We start from the raw sequence: 20925 nt of genomic DNA on the forward strand, positions 1-20925 counted from the left end.
AGTTTGATTATAGAGAAAGGGCCTTTTGCACTATGTACATATTATTCATTCGGGGTTTTATTCTCCAAGTGTCTAATAATAATTTGCTACACAAATAGTTGCATGCAATCACAGTAATATTACTAATTTAGATGACTTTGTCCAAAAGGAATTCAATGTAGTATGAGGCTAAGGGCCTAAAAATTTGTTGACACCACGCCCGTTTTACAGGTGTAAAACAGATGCTTAAGCGTCCCATATGACAGGCGGCATGCGCATGCACATTCTACGCCGGACGTGCAGGGCCTGCCATATTAGCTAAGGCTCCAGTGTTTGCGCCTGAAATAGGCATTAAGCCCTTTGCAAATAGGGGTCCCTCTGTGCTCTCACTGCTGCCAACTTATGCTGTAAATGCTGAGGGTATCCCATCATCTCTACTCCCTTTGAGCAATGTCATGGAGGATCAGCTAGTAAGCTATTGAATTATTGTATTCACTTAATGTTTCTGTGCACACATTCACCTCTGGTTAAAATATGGTTAACTTACCCTGAATATTTTTTTTGTGATGATGATGGGGGCTTCATCATTCACTGATGTAATATTAATAAAAACTGTCCAAAGCAAGCTCTGTTTTCTCAGTTGGGTATCATTGATCATTATAGAGAAGTTGTCCAGGAGACTCTCGCTGTCATCATGAACATAGTAAATAAATTCCTGTTCAACCTAAAAAGGTGAAGTGGTCTAAAAATTAGTACTATTACCAATGTACACAGATTCTTCAATTTTCACTTGTCATATAATTTTGAACTAAAAGTAGAACCAACATCTTTCAAGTAGGAGATGAATTGCTCTCAGTTAGAACTGTAGCCAAAACAGTCTTATTTATGCAAATGGCTGACAATATAGATATCTTATGGGTAAAACAAAACTAAATCATTAAGTACACAGAAAACTCTACATTGACATTATCAGCACAAAAAACTGATTTGAAACATTTTCATACTACCTGTTGTCTAGTAAACGACAAAAGTGGTACACCAGAAAAACGAGAGTTCTCTATACGTCCGTGTTTTGGTTTTTCTATTACTGAATATTCAAAATTAAGCTCTGAAAAGTGTGGACTTGCAATTTTTATAAAGTCCTCTGTCAATGCCTTAGATGCACCTTCCTTGATTGTAAAGTTATGTATTTCCACTGGGATCAGCCTTGGAATAATATCAATCAGGATTGGAATTCCAGACAGTTCTACCACTCCATTAGTGATATCCACAGTAAAGTTGTCCTTTAGCTGATTTGCTCTCACTTGCACATACTGAATGCTGCCATCATTTAAGTCTTGTTGCGTAAAGGACTGGACTGATTTATGTTCTGTTCCAATATAGTACCCTTCTGCTTCAGCAAAGCTACGAATGTAGCCATGAGCTGGTGCAATTTTCACTTTGTAAATTATTTCGGATGGCAAATTGTCTTCATGCATCACCTGAAAGAAACAAGGTATAATGAATGATACAGGGGTGAAATGTGAAGTGCTCTGATCAACAACATATTTAAAAAAGGAAAAACTCCCACACCTGGAATTTCCCCAGACGTTCTCCCAATCGTCCGCTGTAACTTCAGTGGAAACCCTGGTGATCATCTTGAAGTTATAGCAGGAGATCCTGAAACCCCCGGAGAAATTTGGGGAGAGTAGGGCAGTGGGATTAGTTTTGGGTTGCTCTACCAAAGCTGTGTTAGAAGTGTGAGGTAATGCATTTGGGAAGGTCAAACAAGGCAAGGGAGTACACAATAAATGGGAGGATACTGAGAGGTGTTGAGGAAGAGAGGGACCTTGGAGTGCATGTCAACAGATCGCTGAAGGTAGCAGGACAGATAGATACGGTGGTTAAAAAGGCATATGGGGTACTTTCCTTTATTAGCCGAGGCAAAGAATATAAGAGCAGGAAGGTTATGGAAGAACTGCATAAAACATTAGTTAGGCCACAGCTTGAGTACTGTGTACAGTTCTGGTCACCACATTGCAGGAAAGATGTGATTGCACTAGAGAGGGTACAGAGGAGATTTACGAGAATGTTGCCAGGACTGGAGAATTTTAGCTATGAGGAAAGATTGGAAGCTGGAGTTGTTCTCTTTGGAACAGAGGAGGCTGAGGGGAGATTTAATTGAGGTGTATAAAATTATGAGGGGCATAGATAGAGTGGATAGGAAGGACCTATTTCTCTTAGCAGAGGGCTCAGTGACCAGGGGGCATAGATTTAAAGTAATTGGTAGAAGGATTAGAGGGAAGCTGAGGAAAAAAAATTTCACCCAGAGGGGGTCTGGAACTCACTACCTGAAAGGGTGGTAGAGGCAGAAACCCTCAACTCATTTAAAAAGTACCTGGATATGCACTTGAACTGCTGTGACCTACAAGGCTACAGACCAAGTGTTGGAAAATGGGATTAGGCTGGGTATCTCTTTCTCGACTGGCACAGACACAATGGGCCAAATGGCCTCCTTCTGTGCAGTAAATTTTTCTATGTTTCTAAAGCTCTGGCACAGATACAATGAGATGACTGGCTGCCTCCTGCGCTGTAAACTTCTATGGTTCCAAGGCACTACATTTTAAACCTACTAATGAGCTTGGAAGCAAAGAACCTGAAAATCAAGTAATATTTGTGAAGAATTTAGCTTGCAAATTAAACTCTATAAGCTCAGCAGTGAAGTTAGACATTCACAAAACTGCAGTTGAGAAAAAATCTTAAGGCTATTATGCTACTAGAATAGGAAACAGAACTTGAAAGTTTGTTCTACCATTGATCTTGCAGAACTGCTCAAGTACCAGTGCTGTGAAACCTTCCCTGTTTAAAATGCAGGGCAGAATTTACAGCACCATAGGAACAAATATCTCTGCACTCAGTTCATGGCTTTATTTTCTGGCGAGGAGATCTTCCCCACTGGGTGGGGAATTTCAGTACAGGTCAGCCATTGTGAAACCTGTACAGTGGATAAAGTACTTCAGAAAAAAATGGCAGCTGGCACCATTGGAGGCTACACTTTGCTAGCTCTAGTTACCCTGGGAAATCTACTTCTTCAGGTAGGTTTCAACATTTACAAAAGGTCTGATTTACCTCACTGCACTGCTGCCAAAATCAGGAATCCCATCAGCAGCACCACTCAAAGGTAATGTGCCATTAGAGAGATTGCTTGGTTAGTTGTGCTAATGAGGTTCTATCACAGACTGAACAGGCTGGGACTCTTTTCTCTAGAAAAAGACTAAGAGGTGACCTAATAAAGGTCTTTAAAATTATGAAGGGGTTTGATAGGGTAGACATAGAGAAGATATTTACACTTGTGGGGGAATCCAAAACTAGGGACTATAAATATAAGATAGCCACTAATAAATCTAATAAAGAATTCAGGAAAAACTTCTTTACCCAGAGAGTGGTTAAAATGTGGAACTTGCTACCACATGGAATAGTTGAGGCAAATATCATAGATGCATTTAAGGGGAAGCTAGATAAGTACTTGACGGAAAAAGAAATAGATGGATATGTTGATGGGGTTAGATGAAGGTGGGAGGAGGCTCATGTGGAGCATAAACAACGACATAGACCAGTTGGGTCGAATGGCCTGTTTCTGTGCTGTACATTCTATGTAAAACAAACTTGAGACATCTACAGAAGCATACCCTTTAATCACACCAGAAATTTCATGCTGACAGCAGCATAAGTTTGAAGCACCTCACAGTCACAGGTTTAATGAAAACAAAGAACAGGAATAATGATCCACTATGCAAGGGGGAAAGTGATGCAGATCCCGATGAAAAGCCACATTCTTACAAATACAAAAAACCCCACACTTTACAAGAATGGAGTAACTTGGAAGGAGAACAAATTACTGAAACTCAATTTTGAAACATGATTTGGCACTACATTTTAGAATGCCAGCAATGTTTAAAAATGGCACTGGCTGCAGTGCCAGCACTTAACTGAGCGTAGAATTCCCAGTAATCAACTCCAGATCGACACCAAATGGTATGAGACGATTTTGAATTTGCCAGAAGAATTGAAGAAAAAATATATTTTTATTGAGAAGCTGTAATTTTAATTAAATTTCTGATTTTAACATGTTTGATTCCAGAATTACAAATTTATTAAAACCTGTAGAATTTCAAAATTAAACTACCTGCAGCTCACCAGTAATAAGCAAATGAGGCCAGTGGACCAATTTCCTATAGTCCTGCCACTGACCTCTTTCTGAGCGTGGGCAGTTCATTGGTTCTGATGAAAGATCATTGACCTGAAACTTTAACTGTTTCTCTCTCCACTGATGCTGTCTGACCTGCTGAGCGTTTTCCAGAGTTTCCTGTTTTTATTTCAGATTTCCAGTATCCGCAGTATTTTGCTTAGGAATGAAGATTTTACAGACCTCCAAGCATATGGCGGAAGGATTAGAGGGGACGTGAGGAAAAACTTTTTTACCCAGAGGGTGGTGGGTGTATGGAATTCACTGCCCGAATTGGTGGTAGAGGCAAGGACCCTCAACTTTTTAAAAAAGTACCTGGACCCGCACCTAAAGTGCTGTAAGTTGCAGGGCTACGGACCGGGTGCTGGAAGGTGGGATTAGAATGGGCTAATGGTTGTTCTTTGAGCCGGCGCGGACACGATGGGCCGAATGGCCCCCTTCTGTGCTGTATCTTTTCTATGGTTCTATATGCGCCAGTAATTTTCACAGAGGTTCTCCTGACCTCCTGCTGTAACTTTGGTGAAAACCCCAGAGAAATGGCGTAAATGGCTGTTTATGCCGTTTCTCCAGGGTTTTCATCGATCTTCCTCCGAAATTACGTTGGGAGATCAGGAAGCCCCCGCAGAAATTCCACCCCATAATTTTGAAGTCTCAGAAGCTACCATGGGGGACTAATGGCTTAAATGTGGCCTATAGTAAAGAATGGACCAAACGTCATCCCATTAAAACGGCACGAACCCAATACTTACACAAAACCTGAAAAACTAAACAATACATAAATTAGTGAATAATAAGTTAAAGACATTTTTCAAAATGTAACGTGTTCTGCTATGGCCCATAATACACCGAACAACTTGAGTGTACAAAAATAGACGGCAGCAACTACAGACTGCAATTTAAAAAAAACATGTTCACATATAAAGTAGGATTGGATGACATCTGGTGGACAAAAATACGTTTGCCTTGCAGATAAAAAATGAGAGAAAAACAAAATACTACTTCAGGATAAAACACATTTGAATTTTGGATTAAAAAAAATACAACTTGAAGATCAGACTGACTCTCAGCATGACCGTGTCAAATTTTAGTGAATTTGACACGAAAAGTGCAAGTCAAAGTGAAACCTGCTCAAAAGGCAGTGAGAGATGTAAGTGGTCATTTGGCACTATGGTTGTAGAAGGTGCAGGGATTCCAGTTACAAAATCACATGACTGGCACAGATGTTCAATATTCAGAGGATTAATTTGGGTAATGGTTGGCAGAAAATGGTCAAAGGAGTTAAGAAATGGTAATTAAGATTATAACCTAACTGCTGCTGATTACATACTTGCTTTTGCTATCACAGTGCATATTTTGTGTTTGTATTTATTGTACTGCTACTTCACTGCTGGTAGCATGTTTACACTAACAGATTATAGTAACAGTTGAAGTAATCTATATGTGGTACATATTAAATTTTGTAAAAAAATAAAATTTGTTAATTTACAATTTGATACAAAAAGGCATTGTTTTATTATAATGTGTCAATATATAAAAATATATTTTTACTAAAATAAAAAGTGGCTAAAGCATAAGCTGCTGCCTAGTTAGTGCTGCACAATTTACAGTTATTTAATAATGCCTTTTCAATTAACATGGAAATAAAAGTCAGATCAATATCCTCACAACTACAATTTACAATTCAACCTGTAGTCCAGAACCAGGGAATAGTTACACAGTGTTAATAAGGAGCCAGCCACTCTATCTAATCACATCACTACACATCATACTCCAATGCCTTGGTGTTTTGAAAAATGTGAGGGGGAGTGATAAATAACATCCTGTTTATTCAATGACAGACTGTGTGGGCAGTCAAAACTTCAGATTTCTCTCAGAACAAAGTCAGTGTTTTGGATGAATTCCCTAAAGTACTCCTTTAAAAAGGTGAGCCGAGAAGATAATAGCGTATATTCAAGAACAGACTCTGATCTTGAAGTCATCTCACCTGAAGATTTTGTTTGCTGATCTTCACAGGCTTTCCCTCCTCAACCAACAGATTGCTGTTGTGCACAACTCTTGGAGCACGCTGATGGCTTTCCAGGTATATACGAACATTGACCCCTCCATCCAGAAGTACGTGCTTCACCTTTATTGTGAAATTGAACTTGTCCACAAGGTTGTTGCTGTTGTCATGTCGATACACTACATGGCCATTCTTCAAATCATTTTGAGTGAAAGACTCTGTGCGCATACCATTCAAATACAGTGCTCCATGTTTCGGTGACAAAAACACTCTGTAACTAATCACACTTTCCTCTGTAATAAAAAGGTTGGTATTAACACTGAGATTAGCTGTTGTTAGAGACTCTGCTTGTCCCTTCTGCACCAGAAGCCCTGTGTTGTTGGCTATTCGAACATAAGCATCTGAGGCACTGACCTCCAGCAGCGAAGAAGTGTAGTGTTTGCCATCAGTTACAAACAAGACAAACCTGCCACTGTCAGCACCGCGATGCACAAACAGAACACGCTTCTGCTCAAGGTCTTCTTGAGAGAACTGGAAAAGTTTTTTGGAGGTGTCGTTTACTAGAACTAGGTCACCATTTGGAATACCACGCCGAGTGTACAATAACTGTGCGTCATTGAAGTCTGAATCAGGGTCATGATAGCGCAGATCTTCAGAGGTCAGCAGCCGCTGACCATTTCTAACCACATAAAAAACTTTGTCGACAACACGAACTGGTTTCTCATCATTTATTAGCTGAATGGTTATTGCAAATGTTCCCACAACAGACACAGAGTTCAAGTCTGCTTCTGAATGGTCTGTGGCCTCTCCAGCAGCAGCTACAAATATAAACTCATCATGCGTAGACTCAGTATCGTCATGCACATACATGAGACGTTGTCCAATAATATCATCATTAGTAAAGGTCGTTATATTGTCATTACTGTCAGTTGAATCAGAACGGTTGATGCGCTTCAACTTCCCAGATCTTGGACTCTGCTTAATAGTGTACAAGAACTTTTTAGTGTTCAAAGTTTCTGCAAATAACTCTGCTTGAGTTATTAATTCTCCTTCTCCCTCAACCAAGGTAAGACCTTTATTTGTCAAATTAATGCTGTTAACATCAGCTTTAATAAGTGCATAGAAATTATGGATCAGTGATACTGCATGCTTAGAGAAAAGCTGAAATCTGAAGACGTCCTCTATGTTTTCGTGAGGTTTATCAATCAGTTTATATTCCACCTTCTGAGCAGATATATCTTTCTGACTGAAAGAAGAATTTCTTTTGAGGATCTCGCCATCCAATAGAAGTTGTCCTCTTTTAGGTGTAGTCACCAATCTATAGTATAGCCCACTTTCAGAGATTATTACACCTTCCGTCACAGCATGGAGATTTTCAGAAGTCAGAGCTTGTTTCTTCCCTTTATCAATCTCTAATGGATTATTTTTTAGGAGCTTGAAATTAACCCATTTCACGGTAATGGGAAAAACTAGCTCCTCGCTAGTCTCACTGCCTATACTAACTTTAAATTTGAACATCTCGGTTGCATTAGTAGACTGAAGTTCATGGAAAGTGCCAAAGTATCGGATTCGGCCCCGCTCCACTGACCGTTGAGAAAAAGACCTGATTTGCTTCCATTCACCACTATAATGCAGCCTTTGAATTTCACCATACTTTGGGGCTTTAGCGATGTTATAACGGATTTCTACTTCCTGGTCGACTGCATTAGTTTCAACTGACAAATTGTATTTAGTGATCAAAGCCGCATCACTCTGTTCCACTACCAGACCTGTGTTATTGACCACTTTATAGTCCACTGGTACAGCCATTATACGTAAAACTACAGTGTTGCTCACTCTATCACCATCGCTGACACGTATCACAATCCTAGAGGTACGAACACCCTGGTGAACAAAATAAATATTCCCTTCTTCCAAATCAACGTTGGAGAATGTAGTTATAGCCGTACCAGGATTCATGGCATTTTCCAAAAATCCAGCATCTGCATTAAGATTACCTAAAATGGAGAACTGAAGCCCTGTAGAATTTGTGTCAATATCAATAGTCTTAATCACATTACTTGTAAGACATTTCTTGGAATTCTCCAGCAAAATGAACAAATTACCTTCAGGAAGGACAAGTTCAGGAGCATCATTGGTTGGAGTAACAGTAATATTAAATAGGTACTGCTGGTCTCCTTTCAGGTATTCCGGGACCACTTTCTTACTGCTTGTAAAAACAGAAAATGAGAACTGATCATGGGAATACTCAGATCCATCATGAACATACAATACTCTCCCATACCAGAGGTCCAACGTGGTGAAAGAATTCTGTTCACGCTCTGGACCAGTGTCCAATTTTAGATGTCCATGGTTTGGCTGCTTAGTTATCTTGAACATTATTTGTGACTGGCGCACTCCCAATTTCTTGAACTCTAGGTTCAACTTTATGTGATTAGACCCTAGTGCAGCCTGCCCTCCTTCTGCAACTACTAGATTATTGAGAATCAGGAATTTCTTGGTCTGTGCCTTTGCTGTGGGTTTAACTGTCGTCTGAGGAGTGGAAGTTGTTGGAGTAACTAGCATTTGAGCTGTAGTTGTTTTGACAATTGTAAAGCTTTTTTTCACTGCTGTGCACCCAGCTAAAATGTCTTTTGTAACTAGCACATTCTTTAAGCTTTTAATTTCTGAGTTAGCTTTCACATCCTTTAGACAACCCCTGAAGGATCCTCCTCTTGCTTTTCTTCCTGCAAGGGATAGAAGACCGATCTTCAAAACTTCAACACGAGTGCTGTCATCTATACCGCCAACAAATAGAGGGCCCCTCAACTTAAGATTATTGCCACGAGAACTCAGAGTAACCTTTACAGTCTCCTCGTCCACTGTAAGATGAAGATGTTTAGATGTAAATCGCAGCTTAATGTAATGCCAATTATTGTCATTAACTTGACTTAGGGAAGAAAGGTGTGTTTTTCTTCCAGATTTTCCAATAACTACTTGAATTAATCCTTCTGCAATCTCCATAGCAACAAAATCACCTTGTCGACCAGCGTTATACACCAGCAGACCCAATGGTTCAGTGGTGCGTACAGCACATTCAAGCACTGCCTCCTCTTGTGCAGTCCACAAGGCAAATTCAAGATAAGATTTGGAACTAAATAAACTGATTGGCTCACTGTCTTCAGCAAAAAATTCATCACTGCAACCTGCTGAAACCTCATGTACATTTTTAAAGCCAGAATATGTTCTTAAAGATGACAAGACATCATGCTGATTGAATACCACCTCATCAATGCATCCGCGGAAGTTACTCGATGCCCCTTCCATATAAGGTTCGTCAAACCCGCCAGTGCCACCTACAAAAATGCCATGTTGAATGTTGAGCTCATGAATCAGTCCTGGCATCTTCACACTAGTTGTGAAGTGTTTGTCGACTGTCAGGGTAACTTCACCATCTTCATGGTACATTTCCAATGTGTGCAACACCAAATCATTTAGTCTCACTCCTCTTTCAGAGCGAAGAATCTTTTCACCAGAACCAAGCTCCAATTTTACCTACAAACAACAAAAACAGAATTTAAGCAAAAAGGTGAATTAGCATTATTTCAAAACACTTCCATTTTCCAACCGGCATACCTGTATACGTCCAGACTGGAGCTCCACCAACCAGTAGTCAGTTTCCCCTGCTGCAAGGAAAAGTAGTCCACTTGACTTTGAGGTACGAAATTGTAAACTTAATGATGTCTTGCTAGAGGCCTCTATTATTTTAAGCTGCACGTAGCTCTCTCCAAAAAAAGATGCTGAAATAAATAAAAAACATCATGATAGCCACTGTAAGCAACAAAAGACTTTATCTGAGTTTACCGATAGACTATCTGCAATGCAAATAACCATAATAATCAAGATTTAAAGAATAATTAAAATTTTTTTTAGAACTTGTCATTTACATTACAACTTTACTGCAGGCATCAGCCGTAACGTTGGTGGCAGTGCTGTGAACGTTAATGAGATGACAGCACTGGCTGCCATTTCTTCCAGGCATGGAAAGCTCAGCATCATCCATACAGGCCAGCAGCGCAGTTTTCCACTTCGACTGTACAGACCTTCCCAAGACACCAGGGAGTGTCTTGTGAGCAGATGAAGAAATCAAGATTTAATACCGTCAAACAACGGACACATAAAAGTCCTTTCGTCATCGCTGGGTCAAAATCTTGGAACTCCCCATCTAACAACATTGTGGGAGTACCTTCATCATGTGGACTGCAGTGGTTCAAGAAGAAGGCCCACCACCACCTTCTCAAGGGCAACTAGGGATGGGCAATAAATGCTGGCCTTGCCAGCGGCATCTACATTCCTAGAATGAATATTTAAAAAACGTAGAATTGACTCTCTGCATTTATATTGCTGAAACTGACTTCCTGGGAAGAAAATTGGAGCCATTACGCTAATAAAATCTTTACAGCTGTCTAAAATAGTTAAGGGCAGAAACATTCCAGCAAACCCAATAATCATGTGAATGGTGGATAATATTCCAAAGAATTAATTCATTCTAAGGGCATCACCAACTTTTTCCACCCCAAAACTCTAAGTAAATAAATAAATCAAGGTTAGATAGAGGTGGCAGGGCAGGTGGTCTGTCGTAACTGCAACACGTGGAAGTTTGTGGAGAGCAGCGTGATCCCAGGCAACCACATCTGTAGTAAGTGTCTGCAGCTCAAGGAAATTCAGCTCTAAGTGGTTGAGCTGGAGTCCGAGCTGCAGATGCATTAGGGAGGGGGAAGAGTTATTTGGACACTGTGATTCAGGAGGCAGTCATCCCCCTTAGGTTAGGTAGCAGTTCAAATTCATTCAGTGGTCAGGGACAGGAGGATGTGACTGCGAGTCAGGCAGGTATGGGGACCTACGATGCAGTGATGGAGGAGCCTCAGCCTTTGACCTTGTCCAACAGGTACAAGGAACTTGCTGCTGGTGTGGATGAGACTGAAGACTGCAGGGAGGATGGGCAAATTGACGACAGGGGCCATTCAAATGGGGGGAGTAAAAAGGAATGTGGTAGTGGTAGGGGATAGTATAGTCAGGGGGATAGATACTGTTCTCTGCAGTCACAATCGGGAGTCCCGAAGGCTGTGTTGCCTGCCCGGAACTAGGGTTAAGGATATCTCCTCACGGCTGGAAAAGAACTTGGAGCATGAGGGAGTGGATCCAGTTATTGTGGTCCATGTAGGAACTAACGACATAGGTAGGACTAGGAATGAAGTTCTGCTGAGGAAGTTTGAGGAGCTAGGGACCAAATTAAAAAGCTGAACCTCAAAAAGGTAATGATCTCCAGATTACTAACTGAGCCACGTTCAAATTGGTGTGGGACAAACAGATTAGATGGTTAAATGCCTGAAAGAGTGGTGTGGGAAGCAGGGGTTTCGATTCATGGGGCACTGGCACCAGTACTGGGGAAAGAGGGAGCTGTTCCATTAGAACGGGCTCGGACCAGTATCCTGGCCAATCGAATAGCTATGGTGGTAGATAGGGCTTTAAACTAATAATGGGGGAGGAGGGTTCAGGTAAGGGTAATTTTATCAGTCTAATAAAAGACAAAGCTGTAGAGCAGAGCAGCGATTTGGGTAAAAACAAGCAGAGTGTGTCGAAAGGGACAGAGAGTTTAACAAAGGTAATAGGGCATTAGTGACTAAGGTCACATCAGGGAAAAAAAGTAAAAAGTTAAAATTAAAAGCGCTGTATCTGAATGGACAAAGCATTCGTAACAAGAATTAATGGCACAAATAGAGATAAATGAGTTTGATCTAGTAGCCATTACTGAGACGTGGTTGCAGGGTGACGAAGGTTGGGAACCAAATATTCCAGGGTACTTGACTTTTTGAAAAGATAGGCAAAATGGAAAAGGAGTGGGTGAAGCCCTGATAATAAAGGATGAGATAAAGGCAGTAGTGAGAAAGGATCTTAGCTCAGAATATCAGGATGTAGAATCAGTATGGGTGGAGCTAAGAAATAACAAGGGGCAGAAAACATTGGTGGGAGTAGTTTACAGGCCCTCTAACAGTAGTTATAATGTTGGACAGAGTATAAGTCAGGAAATTAGAGGAGCATGTAACAAGAGTAAAGCAATAATCATGGGGGACTTTAATCTTTTATATAGACTGGGCAAGCCAAATTGGCAAAAGTAGTTTGAAGGATGAGTTCATGGAATGCATCAGAGACAATTTTCTAGAACAGTATGTCGAGGAACCAACTAGGGAACAGGCTATTTTAGATCTAGTATTGTGTAATGAGACAGGGTTAATTAATAATCTTATAATAAAGGATCCCCTGGGGAAGTGTGATCATAACATGATAGAATTTCATATTCAGTTTGAGAGTGATAGTTAAGTCTGAAACTAGGGTCTTAAATTTAAATAAAGCCAATTACATAGGTATGAGGGGCGAGTTGGCTAAGGTAAATTGGGAAATTAGATTAAAGGATATGACAGTAGATAAGCAATGACGAACAGTTAAAGAAATAATTCATAATTCCCAATGAATATACATACCCTTGAGGAATAAAAACCTCAGGAAAAGTGATCAAACCATGACTAACTAGAGAAGTTAACAATAGTACTAGATTAGAAGAGGCTTACAACGTTGCCAAAAAGAGTAGTAAGCCTGAGGATTGGGAGGGTTTTAGAAATCAGCAAAGGATAACCAAGAAATTGATAAAGAGGGAGAAAATTGATTATGAGAGTAAACTTGCAAGAAATATAAAAACTGATTGTAAGAGCTTCTACTAATATATAAAAAGAGAGAAGCCAAAGTAAATGTGGGACCCTTAGATGCAGAGACAGGAGAAATTATAATGGGAAATAAGGAAATGGCAGAGACGTTAAACAAATATTTTATATCTGTCTTCACAGTAGAAGAAACAAAAAACATACCAGATATAGTGGGGAACCAAGGGTCTAATGAGAGGGAGGAACTTAAAGTAATTAAGATTAGTAAAGAAAAAGTTTTTGAAAAATTAATGGGACGGAAAGCCGACAAATCCCTTGGACCTGATGGCCTACATCCTAGGGTTTTAAAAGGAGGTGGCTGTAGATAGTGGATGCATTGGTTTTGATCTTCCAGAATTCCCTAGATTCTAGAACGGTCCCTGTGGATTGGAAGGTAGCAAATATAACCTTGCTATTCAAGAAAGGAGGGAGAGAGAAAATAAGGAACTATGGGCTAGTTAGCCTGACATCAGTAGTAGGAAAAATGCTAGAATCTGTTATTAAGAATGTAGTAACAGGGCACTTAGAAAATCATAATATGATCAGGCAGAGTTAGCACGGTTTTATGAAAGAGAAATCATGTTAGACAAATCGATTAGTGTTTTTTGAGGTGTAACTAGCAGGGTAGACAAGGAGGAACCAGTGGCTGTAGTATATTTGGATTTTCAAAAGGCATTCGGTAAGATGCCACACAAGAGGTTGTTACACACGATTAGGACTCATGGGATTGGGGTAATATATTAGCATGGATTGAGGATTAGTTAATGGATAGAAAACAGACAGTAGGAATAAACGGGTCATTTTCGGGTTGGCAGGTTGTAACTAATGGAGTGCCACAGGGATCGGTGCTTAGGCCTCAGCTATTTACAATCTATATTAACGGCTTAGATGAAGGGACCGGGTGTAACGTATCCAAGGTTGCTGATGATACAAAGATAGGTGGGAAAATAAGCTGTGAGGAGGACACAAGGAGTCTGCAAAGGGATATCGACAGGTTAAGTGAGTGGGCAAGAAGGTGGTAGATGGAGTATAATGTGGGGTTATTCAGTTTGAAAAGGAAAAATAGAAAAAATAATTTTTTTTTAAAAATGGTGAGGAACTATTAAATGTTGGTGTTCAGGGGGATTTAGGTGTCCTTGTACATGAAAAACAATAATTTAACATGCAGTTACAGCAAGCAATTAGGAAGGCAAATTGTATGTTGGCCTTTATTGCGAAGGGGTTGGATAAGAGTAAGGAAGTCTTGCTGCAATTGTACAAAGCTTTGGTGAGACCTCACCTGGAGTACTGTGAGCAGTTTTGGTCTCCTTACCTGATGGAAGGATATACTTGTCTTAGAGGCGGTGCAATGAAGGTTCACGAGATTGATTCCTGGGATGAGAAAGTTGTTCTATGAGGAAAGATTGAGTAGAATGGGCCTATATTCTCTGGAGTTTGGAAGAATGGGAGGTGATCTCATTGAAATGTCTAAAATTCTTAGAGGACTTGACAGGGTAGACGCCGAGAGGCTGTTTCCCTGGCTGGAGAGTCTAGAACTAGGGGTCATAGTCTCAAGATAAGGGGTCGGCCATTTAGCACTGAGATGAGGAAAAATTTCTTCACTCAGGAGGTTGTGAATCTTTGGAATTCTCTACCTCAGAGGGCTGTGGACGCTCAGTCGTTGAGTATATTCAAGACTGAGATTGATGGATATTTGGACACTAAGGTATTTAGAAGAATGAGAGGTGATCTCATTGAAACACAAGATTTTAAGAGGGCTTGACAGGATGTGTCCCCCGGCTGGAGAGTCTAGAACTAGGGGACATAGTCTCAGGTTAAGTGGTCGGACATTTAGGACTGAGATAAGGAGGAATTTTTTCACTCAGAGGGTCATGGATATTTGGAATTCTCTACCCCAGAGGGCTGTGGCTGCTCAGTTGTTGAGTATATTCAAGATTGAGATCAATAGGTTTTTGGACTCTAGGGGAATCAAGGGATATGAGGATAGGCGGGAAAGTGAAGTTGAGGTTGAAGATCAGCCATGATCTGACTGAATGGGGGAACAGGCTCAAGGGGCCTCATGGTCTACTCCTGCTCCTATTTCTTATGTTCAAAAGCTACAAAATTTAAAAGGTCAAGATGGGAGGCATGGGGCATGATTTTAACTTGGAGATGGAAACCCAGCCCGTCTCTAGATATTAATGTGGGGAACCCGGAAGCCAGCTGAGTGCATCTCAGTTTGCGATCGCAACTCAATTGAAGGTGAGTATGTGTGCTTCCGGGTTTCCCACACAACAGGCAGCCAGATTGACAGGTCCAGATAGGTCGGCCTATCGCGGGGTTCCTGTCGGCCAGGTGAGCTTGAGTTTGTTAGGTCTGGATGAAGCACTCCTGCTCCTCCCGGCCCACAAGCAGAGCAATAAAGGCGCTCACCTCATGGATCCGGCCCTTCCCGCCTGCTTTCACCTGATGTGAATCAGAAGCAATGGGAAACCCGACCAGGTGAGATTAAATTCATTTTACTTTTGCAATACACAAAAAAATAAGTACCTCAACTATTTTAATGAGATACATTGCCCCTTTAAGAATCGGCCCACCAGCTTTAAGTTGGGGCGGGACTTCTCGGTGTCTGTTGTGTGGGCGCATCCTTGGGTCAAACTCAGAAGTGGGCGGGAAAGTGAAGTCGGGATGTGGTTCCGCTCCAAAAAGCTATTATTTTAACCTCCCACCTGCCCCCAACCCACCAGTTCTTGGGGGTTAAAATTACCCCAATGACTTCCATTGTTAATCATTAACCCTGCTGCACCTACCAATTACAGGATCTTTTCCCCCAGTTAGATCCACTGAGATAGGTTTGACTCATTTCACTGGGTAAACAGTTACAAGCCATTGAAAACTAATCAAAGATAAAGCTAGACTTTTTTAAATAGTTCCATGTAGTGTTTATTAATAAACAATTGTGATGACAAACACTGAATATAAACCAGTAAAATTAGAGGGTCGACAACAGAAGCATTTATACAAGTAAAAGCAATGAAATATGGAGCATTTCTAAGATTCTGTCTATACACAAGTTGAAAACTGGATAATGAATGCACTCATTGCATTTTAGAACTGAGTACTGGATCTTCCATGCTGTTGCTCATGGTAAGTCAGATGATATAACATTCCTTATGAAAAAGTGTACCATGTAATGCACAATGTATAATTTTACTGATAAAGTGCTGCTGTTTCCCTTAAAGGACAAAATTGATTAGATTAAATAACACAAGCTCAGTCTGAGTTTAATTGTTGTTTGCTAATTTGCTCCCTCTACTCTGCCCCAGTAACATGTGGTGGTCGGAACCTCAGACAAGCACCCAGTTGCAATGTGAATTTTTTCATTTTTTCTACACCAGCTATCCCCACATATAGAGTGTGGGGGATTTCTGCTGAGGCCAGTGTGCATTCAGGGAAGGGTTCAATTGCCTATGTACATTTAATGTAGATCTGAACAGTCAGCAAACAGCAGAGACTTTCAACCCATCAGATTTGGCTGCATTTAAATCCAGGGGCCAGAGGTGACAGTATAATGTAGTAATCCACTGTACCACCCGATTCCCTCATTAAACATGGGGAGGGGTAAGAGGAACAATTAATGGCTCGAGGAAGTAGAATACTGACCATTCAAATTGCAGCAGATGTGATGAGGATGAAGTACCAAATTAACTTTTTTGAGAAACAATCAACTGTATTAGATTTGGCCATTTGCTTAAAAGAAAAAAGACTTGCATTTATATAGTGCCGTTCACAACCTCAGGTCATCCCAAAGTACTTTACAGCCAATTAAAGACTTTTGAAGTGAAGTCACTGTTGTAATGTAGGAAACGTGGCAGCCAATTTGCACACAGCAAGGTCCCATGAACAGCAATGTGATAATGATTTTACGTCCACCTGAGAGGACAGATTATTTAACGTTTCCTCCACGGGATGGCACCTCTGACAGTGCAGCACTCCTTCACTATTGTACTGGAATGTCAGCCTTGAATTTTGTGCTGAAGTCGCTGGAGTGGGACTTGAACCTTCTGACTCAGAAGTGAGTGTGCCAATATTGAGCTACAGCAGACACAATGGCAGCCAATTTGTGCACAGCAAGGCCTCTCAAACAGCAATGTGATAATGACCAGATAATCTGTGTTATTGAACCACAGTTAACACACACAAAGGGCCTGATAGCAGTTTTTTAAAAATGTTTTAAAACTGTCAGGGCAGTTACCAGTAATACAAAAATAGCACCCGTTGGGTAGGGAGTTCCAGGATTTTTACCCATGACAATGAAGGAATGGTGATATATGTCCAAGTTGGGATTATGTGTGACTTGGAGGAGAAGTTGGAGGCAGTGGTGTACCATGCATTTACTGCCCTTGTCCTTCTAGGTGGTGGAGATGGCGATTTGGGAGGTGCTGTCAAAGAAGCCTTGGTGAATTGATGCACTGCAACTTACGGATAGTACATAGTGCAGCCACGGTGCGCTGATGGTGGAGTGAATGGATGTTTAAGGTGGTGAATAGGCTGCCGATCAAATGGACTGCTTTTGTCCTGGATGTTGCAAGTTTCTTGAGTGTTGTTGTAGCTGTACCCTTCCAGGCAAGTGCAGAGTATTCCATCACACTCCTAACTTGTGCCTTGCAGATGGTGGAGAGGCTTTGGGGAGTCAGGAGGTGAGCCATTTGCCACAGAATACCCAGCTTCTGATCGGCTCTTGTAGCCACAGCATTTATGTGGCTGGTCCAGCTGAGTTTCTGGTCAATGGTAACCCCCAGGATGTTGATGGTGAGGGATTCAGCGATAGTAATGCCGTTGAATGTCAAGGGGAGGTGGTTAGACTCTCTTGTTGGAGATGGTCATTGCCTGGCATTTGTATGACGTGAATGTTACTTGCTACTTATCAGCTCAAGCCTGGACTGCTTCATTATATGAGGACTTGTGAATTGTGCAAGAGCAGTTTATCCAGTAGATGCATATTCCACTTGTAATTTAAAAACAAACAACTAAAAACACCACCTGGTAATCTATCATTACAGTCTTCATGCTACACAATGGGGGAAAGGAATTAAAAATAACTTGAGCTTTAAAGGATTTTGTTTGATACATGAAACAAGCAAAGTACACCAAAACTTTTGATAACTGACTGGAGACAGTTGCAACAGGATCTTATCCTTGTTTCAACAGATAAAGGGATCGGAGACTCTTGATCATCTAAAATAGTTGTTACACCTTTGTTTCTATGGTATGTATGGAGTTTTCTTTTTAAAACAAACACATTTATCCCAGCTGCTTGCATCTATCAATTATTGTTTCTTTTAAAAACAATCTTTCATATCCAAACATAGAGATGTGAAGACCAAGTAATCTGCACAATCATTAGCTAACAACGACAACGACAGCAAACTAACTTCAGTACAGGGCACCAATAAAAAAGCCCTTCAAATGTTCATTGAAATGTAGGCAATCAACACTTTAATTAGTTCATTTTAGGATGGACACTTTACTCCCTAAAGCAATTTTCTTCAGCAAAACTGAATTGGGCTTATTAAGATATTTCTACACACAATTGGGGGTAATTTTAAACTTAATTCACTGGGTGAGAATCCTACTTGGATTGGATGGAAGGCCAGTTTTTCACCCCGCCCAATATTACTCTCCATTGATTTCAATGGAAAGTAAAATCGGATTCAATTCTGTGGGTTTCCCACCAGTGAGTTCGATTAAAATTACCCTCAATGTGGCTTGCAACTATTTGGTGGTTTTTAAAATCCTGAGCTTTTGAAATCTCACTACAAAAGCAGACAACACTTCTAATTGTTGGTTCCCACAGAGAATCTACTCCAAGAATGTCTGTTAATGATCCATAGATTAAAAAAGGCATGAACGAAGGTGTAATTGCTTACAGTAAATACCGGCAGACCTGAATTATCAAGTATAACATAAGACAGCTGCTTGCCCCATTTAACAGTTATTGCTTTTAATGATAGTCAGAGACAGTTTGGGACTGGTTTAATAGACAATGATTTTTTTATAGCTCTATACATTCCTGTAAAAATTACATATTACAGTGCTTAAGAATGTAAATGCAGATTTTTAACATTGATTTTTATGGGCATTTTACCCTGTAACTTCAGCACTGCTGCAACTCCGAAGTTGTGGTGTAAATTCAGAATCAGGGCCCAATAGGACTCTGGAGAGAACTAATGCGGAGACTCCTTGCGTAGTCTTATTCCGATAGCGTTTGACACCGGATACAGTGTGGATCTAGTGTGGTGTCAGTCAGGATTAACAGAGGGCTCCTGGGGTCCAATGAGCATCTTAGACACTTTTTAAAACTACCAGCAATTAATTTAAATGTGTATGAAGTGGGACATAATACTGCCACCAGTGCTCTCTTTGAAAGGTGGTTTAAGCCCTGACTGCAACTACAGCACTGAGAGTGAGGTGAACACTACTGATGAGAAGCACTCATCTCCAAAATAAAGAATGCTGACAGAAACAGCTGACCTGGTAGGAAATAAAATAGAGAGACAGCACTGCTGCTGTGGTGAAATGTATCTGCCCCTGTAACAGATCAGTCCACTGCAAACTCATTCCAGTAGAATATTCCTCCTTGACGTCACAAATGACCTTCTCTGTGACTGTGAACATGGTGCACTATCCTTCCACATCCTTCTCAACCTCCCTGCAGTCTTTGACATGATTGACCACATCATCCTTCTCCAATGCCTCTCCTCCATTGTCCAGCTGAGTGTTACTGCCCTCGCCTGGTTCCATTCTTAACTATCCAGTAGTAGCCGTAGAATCTCCTGCAATGGCTTCTCTTCCCATCCCACACCATTACCTCTGGAGTTCACAAAGATCTATCCTTGACCCCTTCTTTTTACTCATCTACAAGCTGCCCCTCTGCAGCACCATCACCTCTCTCGACCCCTCCACCGCTATTGTGTTGTCAAGGCTGCTTGTCAGACATCCAGTCCTGCAATTTTCTCCAACTAAACATTGGGAAGACCAAAGCCATTGTCTTCAGCCTCCGCCACAAACTCCATTCCCTCGCCACTGATTCCATCCCCCTCCCTGGCCACTGTCTCAAGCTGAACCAGACTGTTTGCTATCTTAACGTCCTATCTGAACCCTGAGCTGAGCTTCTGACTCTATATCCTTTCCATCACAAGGACCGCCTACTTCCATCTCCATAACATTGCCCGCCTCAGCTTATCTGCTGCTGAAACCCTCATCCATGCTTTTGTTACCTCCAGACTCGATTATTCAAATACTCTTCCGGCCAGCCTCCCATCTTCCACCCTCCATAAACTGGAGTTCATCCAAAATTCTGCTGTCTGTATCCTAACCCGCAACAAGTCCCACTCACCCATCATCCTTGTGCTCGCTGATCTATATTGGCTACCCCCGGTCCACCAACACCTCTATTTTAAAATTCCCATCCTTGTGTTTAAATCCTCGCCCCGCCTATCTCTGTAACCTCCACAATAACTGTGTTCCACCAACTCTGGCCTCTTATGCACCCCCACACCTTGCGCAGCACCAATGATGGCCATGGCTTCAGACATCTAGGCCTTAACATCGTGAATTACCTCCCTAAACCTCTCTGCCTCTCCTCCTCTCTCTTCTCCTTTACTACCCTCCTTAAAACCTACCTCTTTGAGCAAGCTTTTAGTCACTTGCCCTAATATCTCCTTCTTCGCCTCAGTGTCAATTTTTGGCTTATTACACTTCTGTGACGCACCGTGGGACGTTTTCCTGCATTAAAAGGTGCCATATAAATGCAATAAACACTCTACTTCAACAAAATAAAGTGCCTGCCCATAAGGTTATCCCAGGAGGTTTTATTTTGTAATAAAACCACAGGTGGTGGTTCTACAGAAGTTTGTTTCACAGGATTTTTTTTAAAAAATGCTCCAAAAAACCCACTGCCGCAAATTAAACATACTGAAATAGTGCTGATGGCTTTAAGA

At 41.1% G+C, this 20925-nt stretch overlaps 1 protein-coding gene across 1 annotated transcript in view; it reads right to left on the reverse strand.

Annotated features, from left to right (window-relative positions):
- Positions 1 to 20925, reverse strand: part of cspg4ba (chondroitin sulfate proteoglycan 4ba) — a 109402-nt gene that overhangs the window by 75216 nt on the left and 13261 nt on the right. The window contains exons 2-5 of the mRNA XM_067985789.1: positions 9822 to 9985; positions 6189 to 9740; positions 987 to 1460; positions 527 to 703 (exon numbers count right to left, since the gene is read on the reverse strand). Coding sequence (XP_067841890.1) covers positions 527 to 703; positions 987 to 1460; positions 6189 to 9740; positions 9822 to 9985 — 4367 coding nt within the window. The remainder of the gene's footprint in view (positions 1 to 526; positions 704 to 986; positions 1461 to 6188; positions 9741 to 9821; positions 9986 to 20925) is intronic.

This window comes from Heptranchias perlo, chromosome 1 (genome assembly GCF_035084215.1).
Source record: "Heptranchias perlo isolate sHepPer1 chromosome 1, sHepPer1.hap1, whole genome shotgun sequence".
Taxonomy (NCBI): domain Eukaryota; kingdom Metazoa; phylum Chordata; class Chondrichthyes; order Hexanchiformes; family Hexanchidae; genus Heptranchias; species Heptranchias perlo.